Source organism: Perca fluviatilis, chromosome 16, assembly GCF_010015445.1.
Source record: "Perca fluviatilis chromosome 16, GENO_Pfluv_1.0, whole genome shotgun sequence".
In the NCBI taxonomy this organism is placed as follows: Eukaryota; Metazoa; Chordata; class Actinopteri; order Perciformes; family Percidae; genus Perca; species Perca fluviatilis.
This window is the reverse complement of record NC_053127.1, coordinates 17329049-17342827: the sequence shown is the minus strand read 5'-3', so window position 1 is coordinate 17342827 and position 13779 is coordinate 17329049. Positions and strand designations below refer to the sequence as shown.

General features: G+C 40.6%; 2 protein-coding genes across 3 annotated transcripts; both read left to right on the top strand.

Annotated features, from left to right (window-relative positions):
• Position 1: 1 nt before the first annotated feature.
• On the top strand, positions 2-4970 carry htatsf1 (HIV-1 Tat specific factor 1). Of its 2 annotated transcripts, none has more exons than XM_039777462.1 (10): positions 2-135; positions 1345-1512; positions 2006-2240; positions 2499-2546; positions 2713-2867; positions 3044-3207; positions 3334-3430; positions 3949-4038; positions 4140-4277; positions 4560-4970. In XM_039777462.1, the coding sequence occupies exons 1-10, from the start codon at positions 67-69 to the stop codon at positions 4812-4814; spliced, it is 1419 nt and encodes a 472-aa protein (XP_039633396.1). In that variant the 5' UTR covers positions 2-66; the 3' UTR covers positions 4815-4970. The 2 variants fall into 2 exon arrangements, with proteins under 2 accessions (XP_039633396.1, XP_039633397.1); XM_039777463.1 differs by lacking the exon at positions 2-135 and adding an exon at positions 431-645.
• Positions 4971-5087: 117 nt separating this feature from the next.
• On the top strand, positions 5088-7780 carry LOC120543997 (DNA ligase 1-like). The gene is made up of 3 exons (XM_039777464.1): positions 5088-5964; positions 6242-6976; positions 7490-7780. The coding sequence occupies exons 1-3, from the start codon at positions 5863-5865 to the stop codon at positions 7697-7699; spliced, it is 1047 nt and encodes a 348-aa protein (XP_039633398.1). The 5' UTR covers positions 5088-5862; the 3' UTR covers positions 7700-7780.
• The last annotated feature ends 5999 nt before the right edge of the window (positions 7781-13779 follow it).

Genomic DNA, 13779 nt, shown 5'->3' with positions numbered 1-13779 from the left:
AGCTACAAGGAATGCTAGCTGGGCCGTCGGAGCTTGTAGTTTTGGGTAGTTTTCCAACAAGATAATATGCTTTTCTTCTTCTTTGGGGTTTTACGGCAGTTGGCATCCTATGCGTTGCACTACTGCCTCCTACTGGTAATTACTCGTTATCTATTGTTTCATTATCATTATAAGTTTCTAAGCAGTCCGGTGCTTTTTCAAAAATGTAAATATATGTTTCCTTCCATTCACGGAAACCCCACTTTCAAAGACATATTTGAGCCTGATTTCCACCGGTCCTAACTTATGTAATCCTGCTAACTATGTACTTGGACAGTGGCAGTTGCTACGGTAAAAAAAGGGCAGAAGCTGCTGTAGCACAAATCGAGCCCACTTGTCACGCATGCGCATTCGAAACCTGACATCGGAAGTACTTCGTTGCTTCATTCAAGTGCCGGGTGCCTGCCTTGGGGTAAAGAGGTTACCACGCAGCGATTAACGTTTTCTATAATTTAAATAAAACATCTCTAAAAAAATAAATAATCAGAAAACACGGAAACCAAGTGTGTTTTGTGAGTTGGTCTTTTAGACGGAGGGACTAGGCTTCGTTAACCTTCGCACCTACCAGAATTAAGATCGTCTGGACTAACGTTATTGTTGTAAAAGGTAACGATAGCTATTTAAGCTATGTTAGCTAACATCAACTAACTACCTAAGTTACCTGCTATACTATCTTAATACTCACAAGCATTATTATTATTATTATTATTATTATCATTTAGTAAATTACCATTATGTATACTGAACCACAACAGCCGTGCAAACACGGGCGGCAGATTTTAACATATCCAAACTAGCTTGCTGACACTGATGAAGCTGTAAGGGTTCTCAATAATCATAGGGCGATGAATAAAAGCAACTGGCTGACACCATTTTCATGATTCGACAGTGCCAGTAGCAACATGATTGGTTGTCTAACGGCTTGTTTTCAAAACGGGCAGTCATGTGCAGCCTGTTGAAATATTTTACAGGCTAAGCAGAGTCGTTTTGCGACTAGGACAGTGACTTTGGCCACAAGCAACCCTTATTGTTTAACCATATATTTTGGCAGATGTTTACTAAATCCATGAGCACAGAGGAAAGACCCATGTTGAGCTTATTTGCTTTCTTTTCAGATTTTTGATGGATAGTAACCACTTTATACTAAATCTCGCAACTACTTGTAAAATTATAATTAGAAAATGGAAAGCAGGATATTAAATCATTACTCAGTGTTACTGCTACATTGGAGCATAAAACCACTGCTTTGTACATCCTGAAATGTAATGGCTTGTTGACCTGAATAATTTCATATTCTTGTTGCAGATGAGTGGTCAATCAAATGCCAACAAAGACTTTTTGGAGCAGCTGCGGATGCAGGAGCTCTATGACCGGAGAAATGAGGATGGCTCCTCTGACCCCAACACCTACATTGACCCAGAGGATGGGACTGTGTATGACTGGGACCATGAAAAGAAGGCCTTTTTCCCTAAAGTATGAACTTTTCTTTACCTGTCTGACAGCTTTTGTTTTCCTACTTCATATTTGTTCTTCGAAGGCCCTGAGTCCCTGAGCTTCAGATCTTTCTTCCTACTAGTTCGGTTGCTGTATGTGCAGCAGTCTTTCGCATGTATGATGCTGCCTTTAAATGTATGTGGCCTTATTTTGTCAACACTGAATATGGGCTGAGCCTGTTGTGTTTTGCCCTACTGATTGCAAGTTTGGTTGACTTTACGATGCAGAGTATACTATGCCACTCTTAACAGGGGAGCTGGAGCTGTGGCAACAATAATGTTAACTTTAAGATTCAAGGTCTCCATCATACCAGCTTGTACTTGCCAGTGACCACTCTTGGCAATAAAATGCATCATTGGTGACTTAAACTGGACCCCATGCAAATGTCACTGCACCCCAAACTGGATTGCAGACCTCTTTTTTTGTATGTAGTAGTAATACTTTTTTATGTTAATGTGCTTCATTTCTCTAGATAACAGAGGACTTCATTGCAGCCTACCAGGCCAACTATGGCTTCACTCAGGATGGCCATCCAGATGCCAACAATGCTGCAGTGAGCAGCTCCAACCCAGCAGCCTCAGAACCAGACAGCAAGCCCTTAGAAAAGGAGAAACCAGAAAATGCCACCCAAAACCCGGACCCAGACCAGGATGAGACTGCAGCTAAAGAAGCCAAACATAAAGGGGAGAAGAGGAAAGCAGATCCAGGTAAAGCAACATCCACAATCAGAGAGGAGAGAGAAAACCAGTGCAGTAACTAAAAGAAATGGGAATCAACAAATGGTTGAACGAATGTTTTATTTTTTCTTAAAGAGATACAATCATTGGTGTATGTTTCCACCTTGCTCCCTGTCTATAATAGTGATTATTACTGGTATAGATTTACAGTATATGTGACATTTCTAAGTTTAAGTTTGTACAAACGCATCTTTTGATAAATGCTTTTTTCCTTTTTTATGCTTGTAGGATGGTTTGATATCGATGACAATAAAAACACAAACGTCTACGTATCAGGTTGGTATCGCAAACATTTTCTTTCTCATTGTCAAGGAGGAAAGCTGTTCAATGAGTAGCTGACTCTGTTCATCCTATCTCACTCTCTCTCTCTCTCTCTCTCTCTCTCTCTCTCTCTCTCTCTCTCTCTCTCTTATTTTTCTCTCTTTGTCTTCTTCCTTCTCAGGCCTGCCTCCTGACATCAGCAGTGAAGAGTTTGCTGAGTTGATGTCCAAGTGCGGCATTGTTATGCGGGACCCTATTACTGAAGAGTACAAGGTCAAACTCTACAAGGACAAAGAGGGAAATCTGAAGGGAGATGGCCTCTGCTGCTATCTCAAGGTTTGTCTGTCCTTCTGCTTGCCTAAAGCTTAATTTATAGTTTCCAAGGCCGTGTGTCCACAAGGGTCTGCATGGGTTTTGGCTTTCCATGACACAATACATAGTAGAAGTATTAGTTAGTATTGCATTACACTCTAGTAAAGTGACAGTGTTTGTGTGTTTGTGATTCTCTGCAGAAGGAGTCAGTGGCATTGGCTCTGCGTCTTATTGACGAGTCAGAGGTCCGAGGTTACAGACTCCACGTGGAAGCAGCACGGTTTGAGCTAAAGGGCCAGTATGATGCCAGCAAGAAGAAGAAGAAGAACAAAGATTATAAGAAGAAGATGCAGCAGCAACAGAAGTAAACTCTACTTCCTTGTTCTTTTTTATTTAACCTCCCACACATTCGCATGTAGGGATAAGCACTCCCCAATATGCTGATGTGGACCAAGCGAAGACAAATAATTGAGTGTCTTTGTCTGTGTAGACAGTTGGACTGGAGGCCAGAGAAGCAAGGAGAAGTGAGGAAGAGACATGAAAAAGTTGTCATCATTAGGAACATGTTCCACCCCAGTGACTTTGAGGTGCGGAGACACACACACACACACACACACACACACACACACACACACACACACACACACACACACACACACACACACACACACACACACACACACACACACACACACACACACACACACACACACACACAGGTTTGTGGCACTATCTTTGTGGGGACCCATCATTGACATAATGCATTCCCTAACCCCTTACCCTAACCTTAACCATCACAACTAAATGCCTAACCTTAACCCTCACCTTAACCATAACCTAATTCTATCCCTAATCCTACAACCAAGAATCAGACCTCAAACAGCCCTTTAATCTTGTTGGGTCCAGCATTTTGGCCCCGCAAAGCTGTCGGGACCCCACAAGTATACTGGTCTCCCTGTTTTTGGAACCCACGAATATAGTTAAAAACACACACACTCACACACTCACACACTCACACACTCACACACTCTCTCTCTCTCTCTCTCTTCTCTCTCTCTCTCTCTCTCTCTCTCTGAGGGTATTAATCTCTGTGTGACGTTCGTAGGAAGACCCACTGGAGTTGAATGAGTATCGCGAGGATCTGCGGTCAGAGTGTGAGAAGTTTGGGGGGGTCAAGAAGGTCATCCTCTTCGATGTGAGTTTAATGTCATTGGTGCTGTTTCATAGTCATAGTAGAATGGTTTGTATTGTATGTTAGTGGCATCAATAAGGAGCTGGTATGTGTCTGTGCTGCAGAGACACCCAGACGGCGTGGCATCAGTCGCATTTAAGGAGCCTGAGCAAGCTGATGCATGCATTCAGTCGTTTAATGGTCGCTGGTTTGGAGGAAGGCAGCTGACTGCTGAGCTTTGGGATGGAACGACAGACTATCAGGTAAACCAAATGCAAAATACAACAAGGATGATGATGATGATGATGATGATGACAATATGCCATTGAGTTGCATTATGACAATTTTACGTATGCAGCATTTTTTGAAGCTTCGCTCACACTAGAGAATAAAAGTTGGGATAACGTAATAGGATACCAGAGCCTGTCGGTCATCACTCTCACAAATAAGTTGCGTGATATTTGAGTTAATGTGATATCTTAGATTAACTTGAACTCCACATCTGGTAAGAATTTGCATCGTTCATGCTAATTCTGTCTGTGCAGGTGGAAGAGACAACTCGTGAGCGGGAGGAGCGACTGAAGGGTTGGTCTACTTTCCTGGATGGAGGCAATCAGGGCCAGCAGAACAACACCTCCAAGCCAGCAGAGGGCAGCACCACCACTACAGAACCCACAGAACCCTCCAGCACCACGGAGCCTGAACAGCATCCAAAAACAGAACCACAGAAACAGGAAGAGGAAAGGGAAGCAGACTCTACAGACAGCAGCCTGGCAGGAAGTGATGATGAGGAAGCCTAGATACTGCACATCTTTGGTCCCTATGGCAACCGATTAGGACATTCCTGCTTAATTGTGAACTGTGGCAAACCTCCGTATTGAGCAGGCAAGGAGGAGGTATTTGGACAGTTGGAACCGTTTTGTAATGTAGAAAAATAAAATTATGATTTTTGTCTACCCTATTTTCATCATTTAGGTTTACAATGTAATTATACCTGCACTTGTCAAGTATAGCCCACCTTTTGCTGAATTTCAGTGTGCCAGTTTGTTTAGTTTTGTGCTGATAACCCTAAAATATGAATGAATTACAAAAGACACCAGACTGAATCTGTGTTGGATTTGAGTTGTAGAAAATTGTTCAGCTTTAGTGATCATAACACTTTATTTTAAATGATAACAATTCACTCTGGTTTGTTCTTTACTTCTTGGAATATGGAGTTTAAAAAAAAGCAGAATTGGAACCCAAACAAAAGCTAAATATATATGGTTTAATGGCTTTGCAGTTCAGCATGTCATGACAGTACTGTTGCTGTTGCCTAAGATTGTTCGTTTCTCTTTTTGTAATCAGGGTTTTTAGATACTCCTCCAGATTCTAAACACACTTTTAACACTACTTGTGAAATTAAAGTTGTCAAAAGACAATCAAGAAAAAAATTAACGTACACAAGATAGATAGTACACCCACTTATATATGAATGCAAACAAAAATAGATAGATAATGGCCCTGTGTCCAGTATCTGGATCTCTGAGGCGGTAACTATGGTCATGTTCTAAGACGAACCTAATATTAAAAATACCATTTCTATGACAAATATACACACTCCCTTTGGATGCTCTCTTGTAAATAAAAGCATTGATGTGTTTAATAAAGTTGTGTGGTGTAGTAGTGTGGTGTAGTCAAATGTGATGTCTCTTGACATCACATTCTGAACCCTGTTATGACACAAAATGCAGCTCGTTATGACAACATGTATGTATACATGTATGTATACATGTTTTAAAGGAAAACCTTGTGACAAACTCCAGTGAGTTACAACCTGACCTCAAATAGAGAAACATCTCAGTGGAAATGGAAACAACTATGGGAAGTACACCACAACTACAAGCAAATACTACAACTCCAATACCGCTTCAGCATCTGTGTTCAGTAGACATGGAGAAAAGGGTTGAGGTAAGATTTTCTAAGCAGGAGACAATCAGCCTAGTTTTTTGTTTATTTCTTCATCTTTTGTTTTAAGCTTCAACAAATACAATTGAATGGCCACTCCCACCCATATTATTTATATTATTGAACACAATTTCAATGATGTACATTCACGCAATAGTTTTGGCCAAAGCAACGAATGAAGGAGACATTTTCCTGATGGTGATGCAGGGCTCTTTTACAGTAGATACAAATGGCTACACTTCTTTCACTTGTCTATTGCATGTATATTTGTGTCTTTCAGGACTCCCAGCATGCTCTCAGCATATTCGTGCCAGCCATGCAACAGGTCCTTCTGAGCTCCAAAGCAGAAAACAAGAAGCTGGCTACAGAAAATGCTGCTCTGAGGAAGTGGACAGCCATCAAGCAGCTCCGCTGGGAGCAAGAAAAAAAGAAGCTGCTGTATGAAAAGGACTTTTTAGTGTCAACTCTGAATATGGCCAAATGTGACATGGTTAAGGCTTTAGTGTTCGCAAGAGCTAGTCAAAAAAAGTTTGACACTCAAGGAGAGGGCAAGAAGGATAAATTACGCTCCTTGACAGAAAGTCTGTACTTCCACATGATGGAGACTGAGAAGGTAAAAAAATCCTGGAAGGCAGAGTGGGACCAGCTCAGTGAAATGAAACTTTCCTTTGATAAAATGTTGATACAGTTAAATAAAGAGTGGGAAAGCCGGGCGATTGCTAGGCAGAAGGAGGTAGCTGCTGAGCTGGAAACTCTGCAGCAGGACTGCGAGAAGAAGGTGAGCCAGGTCATCCAGGAAAAGGATGAAGTGATCGCCAGTGTCAGAAAGGAAATGATGGCACTGATAGAGGGAAATCTGGAGAGCTTGGCCAAGGTGAGAGCATTGGAGACACAGATCTGCCAGAGACAGACAGAGGAGAAGGAGGAGAGCTTTAAGAAAATACAGGAGCTGCAGAAACAGAGCAGAGAGGTGGAAGAGAAGTGGCTCATCAAGGAACAGGAGTGGCTCAACAAGGTGAGCAAGATGGAGGAGGAGATGTATGATGTATGTAATATGTTGAGCTTCAGGTACGCCACTTCAGCTAATCATCTTTGATCAACAGATTTACCCTTTCAAACAGTGCCTGAATTGGATCAAAAAAGGTGCCAGTACCCTAGTTCAGCAGTTGCATGACATGATCTTCTCATGTGTCATGGATGTATTTATATTTATACGTATATTTTGTAAGGGTGACCCTGAATAGTCAACTATTCGATCTAAGGAGCATGATTCGACTGCCAATCTCACAGTCGAATTGTCTGAAAATGTGAAACAAAGGTACTGAATGTCTGATTTTAAATCATGATATATAGCCTATTGTGGTATAAACTTCAATAAGCCTTTTAATAATACTGTTAATAACAATTAGAAGTAATGGTACTTATGTGGACGAATATCAGAAGAACCAGTACTCAGTACTGGTGAGTACTGTCCCATTTCAGGCTGTTTTTAAAGAGGAAATACTGACTCATTATTCTGTCTTTTCAGGAGTACGCCTTAAAAACGAACAAAGAGAAGGCCAAGATGGCAAAGGATGAAAAGAAGGCAAAGAAGGAGACAGAAAAGAGGCTGAAGAAGGAGAAAAAAGAGGCGGACGAGAGAGAGAAGAAGGAGAGAGAGGAAAATGCGAGGAAGGATAAGAAAAGATTGAAGACAGAGAAGAAAGAAAACAAGGAAAGGGAGAAAAAAGAGAAGTAGAAGTAGAGTGAGGAGACAGTGGAGTGGAGGAGCAGTCCCCTCCGAACAAACCTCCACCAGCAAGCCTTTACCAGCAAAAGAGGTGTCATAATTGGTATATAATTAAATGTGGTTTTCAGCCTATAACAAGTTCTTGCTTTGATTTCTTTATTATTATTATATATATTTTTTTATCATTCTACAATATCGAGTCACTGTGGATGTTTTACACTAAACAACAGGACATATCTGAGTACTTCTCCCACCAATGTGTCATCCCTATCTCTGAAAGAGAGTACAAACATTAACCTCACAGTAGAAGTATACATGGCAGTAAAACTGACAGAAGTAACCTTATTATTGTTTTAGAAACCACTGCTAATGTCAAAATCATAAAACTCTGGAACATCTGCACCCTGCCTCACCACTAGAGGGCACTGTAATCCTGCTGTTGGTTGGTGAACTTTGTTCTCATATACAGTCAATATCAGAGTTATGTCACATTAGCACCATAACAGGACTGTCTGTTTCAAGTTAAAGTTTTGAAACCTTGAAAATATTTTCAGTTTCAAACTAAATATTACTTGCTGAAAGTGGTGGAAATTACAGAATTCACTGTACTTTGGTACAATTTTGATGTAGTTGTACTTTACTTGAGTGTATTTCTACACTGTGGTATGGCTACTTTTACTTACAAATTTAAACTTAAGAAAATATTTAACTACAAGATCTAAGTTCATTCATTTGATGTACAGTAGAGGCAGCCAGATTTTTATTTTTAAAGGCCAGTTATTTCATGGATCCATGATACTATGCATCCTGATAAAGTTCCTTGGCCTTTGGAATTAAAATAGCCCCACATCATCACATAGCCTTCACCATATCTAGAGATTGGCATGGGGTACATTCCATAAAATCATCTCTCTATCATCTCTTTATCAGGATGCATAGTATCCAGGATACTGTGCATCCTGATAACGTTCCCTTGGTCTTTGGAATTAAAATAGCCCCACATCATCACATACCCTTCACCATACCTAGAGATTGGCATGGTTTTATGTCAGTTAGCCTAATAGCTAGGCTATTTTAATTCCAAAGGCCAAGGGACCTTTATCAGGATGCATAGTATCCTGGATCCATGAAATAACTGGCCTTTAAAAATAAAAATCTGCCTGCCTCTATGGGAATTTAACATAGGGGTGTACTGACTTTTGTTGCCAGCGGTTTAGACATTAATGGCTGTGTGTTGAGTTATTTTGAGGGGACAGCACATTTACACTGTTATACAAGCTGTACACTTAATACTTTACATTGTAGCAAAGTGTCATTTCTTCAGTGTTGTCCCATTAAAAGATATAATGAAATATTTACTAAAATGTGAGGGGTGTACTCACTTTTGTGAGATACTGTAGTTTCTTTGAAAATACTTTTTTTTGCAGGGGGGAGTAAAGGACACAGCACACATCTTGTTATTAATCCATTATATCCTTCAGTTTTATTCAATCACATTACATTATAGCACTCGATCAAACTTGTGGGTTCATTTGAATTTGCAGTTTTTCTGTCTAAAACTTTATGTGCTGCTGCAGTCTCGACCAGGTCTCCCTAACCTGGATAAATAAAGCCTTAAAACACCCACAAAGCATGTACAATGTACGTATACAAATGGGTGTACGTGGTGCAGAGAGTTCAGCTGGGCCAAGAACACAATACTTGATTTTGAACACTGTGTTCTCTGTTTTCCAATAAACTATGACTGCAACACAGCTTAACAGTAATGCAACAATTTTGTATGAGTCAACAAGGAGGTGCCGACAGAGAAAGATATGGGATAGGAGCAGAGTCGGAGGAGGAAATGGACAGAGCATGTGAAAGCAGGGTCTGTGTGCGTGTGCATGTGTGTGCGTTCTGTTCCCTGGAGTCCACCCTGGAGATCGCTTGGGAAAAAGACCTCTAGGTCTGCCTGAGGTCTGACTTGCAGCCAAGAAAAGCAAGACTAAAATAGTGAGTGAGAGAAAGAGAGCGAGAGAGAGAGAGAGAGAGAGAGAGAGAGAGAGAGAGAGAGAGAGAGAGAAAGAAATGGAAGAAGATGGAGAGGGCATGAGAGGAAGGAGGAGCCAAAGAGATGGAGAAAGAGTGTGGACAAAGAGCTTTGTATCTGAGAAGAAAATGTATGGAAAATAAAAACATTCACATGGTGTGTCTCATATACACACACACACACACGCGCACACACACACACACACACACACACACACACACACACACACACACACACACACACACACACACTGCTGATTGGAACCATATGCTGACAGACAGAGAGAATAATGGGAAACTGTGAATTGTTTGATTTGTTTTCCCACTTTGGGTTGTTGGGGGGGAAAGGGGGGGGGGGGGGGGGGGGGGGGGGGGGGGGGCGAACAAAAAAAAGAAAAAAGGAAAGAAAAATCCAAGGGATGGGAATATTCAATTTGGGGGAGGGGAGGTTTTTTTTTCACAAAAGGGGGCACAAGGAAAAAAAGGTGGGAGTGGAAGTGTGGGGGTCTTCCAGTGTGTGAACTACGAACTTAGCAGTGGAGTGCCCAAAACATCATGCCTACTGAGTACAGTGGTGGTTCTGATGCTAATTGATCACAAGCCAATACTACTGGTGACTAATGAAGTTATGTTTGCATATAGCGCTCTCTTTCCCACACATAAATAACACTTTACTGATCCTGTGCACCAGACCCAATTGTTCTTTTCATTTGGAGTCTTGGGGCAACATTGTGACTTCTGAGACAGAAGACAAGCATATGGGCATTACAGCAAATAATTCATTAAGAGCCAATGGACTCTTAACCGCTTGTTTGTTTCAGAGATAGAGGAAGGAAGTGTTTGGCCCGTTACACTTGTTCCTAATAACTGAAAAATGCAACAACAACAAAATAGAGGAAGCAAGTGAGTGGGAGACAGAGAGAGAAAAGAGGGAGGTGAAGGAATAGGTTCATTTGCTGCAGATGCTCCAGTCTCCTGGGAAAATGACATAAGGTTGATTCTTTATGGAAATGGGTGTGTTTGTGTGGGTTAGTCTCCCATATTTCTAACAAAGTTTGATCAGCTGAAGGGGCAGTAGCTTGATGGTTACAGAAGTGAGTCTGCAATCATGATGTTTGAATTGTATATGGGGCAAAGAAGATGAAGGTACACTTTACCTTCAGTAAATGTCACCGAGAAGTCCTTGAGCAAGGCAGTCTAGTCTCTTCATCCTCATTCTTGTTTTGTTCTTGTAATCCTGAAAGGGAAGAGGGCACCAATTTGTAAAAAATTTAAAATCAACTTTTATTTTCTGTTAAAAAAAAAAAAAAAGTTTACATAATACTGTATATATTATGTTTTGGCCAGTTGGGGCAGCAGAAACAAGCTGTAAACAAAAAAAGTTGATATGTGAACTTACCGTTAGCGTGTTATGAACGAAGTTGTTAGCCAAGCGTAAAAACTTTTTTTTTTTTTGCAATACTTTGATTCTCAAATTATTAAGAAGGCAGAAAAAGTAAAAAAAGAGCAAAACCGCTTGGCTAGAGGTGTCAACCATTTATTTCAGCAAGACAACAGCCGTGTGAATGTTCAGATTCATGACCCCATCTCTCTCTCTCCATTGCTATGTTCTGTATTCTCCCGTGGGAAGTACGGTGCTGTATCCTCTGTGTCTGATGATGTGTCCTCTTTTCACACGAAAACACATAGGCTACTGCAACACACACACACACACACACACACACACAAACTTTTGTCCCCAAAATGTGATTAATACAAGTATATAATATCCACACATTCGCATTTTCATTTGGACAAGACTGTTTTGTAAAACAAAAATAGGCTAGTAACAGTTGTTGGTTTTCATCCATCCATCTCTCTTGCCACTGGTCTTTAAACATAGCCAACAGCATTCATTTAGAAATGCCTGTTCCACAACTTTTATGTGACGTATTTTAATCAATATTTTCCTCATCAAGTCAGTATTAAAACAACCAGAGAGCTTATCCAAGAACTGTAACAACTTGGCGTTGGATATGCGAACACTACAACAGTGTCTCTGTTTCTCCTGTGAGTTGGAATCATAACTCTGACTCTCATTATGTCTCCTCTGCTTTAACACTATGCCTCAGGCCCTCAGTTGTTATTTTAAATCTTTGCTAATTGTCAGGCTCTGACTTGGTTCCTTTCCGTCACCTTATGAAATCCAGTTCATGCAATTAATGTGTAATATGTTCTGTGTGCGTGTGTGTGTATGCTGGGAGTTTTACTGGCTGGCGATATCAATGTATTCAGGGCATGCTTGTGTAAATAGAGTGAAGTCACATGCAGGGATCGTTTCCACTTTCCTTTACATGAATAATATTATTTTAAACTATCTGTGACCTAACCTTTTCTGCTATAACTTTCCTGTTGAATAAAAACACATGTGGCCGGGTTGGGGAAGGCTGGCCGCCGCTCGAGCGCTGGGTTTCTGATTGATGACATCACGGCTTCCCTGTGTGAAAGTGGCAGATTAGAGTAACTCTGGGTGCTTGTAAAGTTGGAGTTTGTGCTGTATTTTTGCTTCTAGTCATGAAAACAATGCCAAGATTGCCCCATAGGATTTAGTTTTTCATAACTGATAATTACAGGTTTGAGGCATTTACGTATTTATCTTCCCCTGGTGATTGTTTTTGCCAAGTCACTTTTTAATTTGGACACTTGTCAGTGCGTAAGTGAACATATAGGGGTGTTGTGTGTTTGGATAGTGGATGAGTATGTGAATGGATGTGTGAATGTTGAGCAAAAAGGTTGTCTTGTCTTCAAAAAGCAAAAGCACAGAGTATGTGGGGAAATGGGGGAAGAGCGTGTAACGTGATGGTGGTCGTGGATGAGGGCTTGGTTTCAAGGTCGGACAGGAAATGCCTGTGCAGATGGAACAGTAATGTGGACACATACAGGAAACAGCCTTCTCTGCAGCTGTGTGTGTGTGTGTGTGTGTGTGTGTGTGTATTTATATGCATGCTTGGGATTAGTAGCAGAAGTTTGCTATTATATGTTATAAATTCAGAAGAGGCAATATATTAATGCAGTAATAGTCAACAGAACTAGGTGGCATGATACACCACTACAAATGAAAATGTCAGGCACTCCATCTCTTTTATTCTCTTTGTAGCACCACCATCCCATATAAAGGGCAGATGATGTTGCTTGGCACCAGAAAACTTTAAAAGGGATTTTTAGGAACCAGGTCAATAAGCTGAAGTGAGTGCAAAAAAGGTGAGATTCATTAGCAAAAAGTTTACTGAAACAAAGGCTAAATTAAAACCTGTGAAATTTAACAAAACTAAATTAAACAGACGCAAAAAGAACACAAAACATATTAAAGCTAAGCCACAAAGCAAGCTGCCACCTTCTTCATCCCTCATACTCCAGTGAATGGAGTTCTCAGCCTCTTAACAAAGCCTTAATGTAGGATTTATTGGTTACTGTTGACATCACAATGTATCTATGGGCTCCCAAACACACCAATGAGCACACCAAATGTAAAATAATGCAATTTACTGCAGAACTATCTTAGCCATCTTCCTACATCTTATCAGGGCCCAGCCGCTCCCTGCTAAGAGGACATAATGATACAAACCAGTTTGCACTATCTGTGATTGAGCAGCTGATCTACCCTTACATCCCAAAAACATCATCACACACAATAGGGTGAACCCCTTTCAACTTATGAAACAATAAGACAACTAAATTAAACAAGCTTGTGTTATTTCTATAACCTAATTGATATTTTATATAAACTGAAACACTGGACTGAAATGAATAAAATTAAACAGACACAAAAAGCACTGTTAATGTTGGGGACAGGGGCTGTGAAAATGGAGAAAAGCAACATTTCCACTCTCTTCACCTGATTTATTTTTGCCAGACTGGAGGACAATTAGGTGCTGTGATCTGACATTGTAGCTGAGTCTCTCTCATCACAGACTACAGAGTTCACATAACATATAAAACCCACAATCTTACTAAACTATTCACTGCACAAAAATATAATGAATATTGGTACATTTAAAAGGGAAATTAGAAAACTTAAGCAT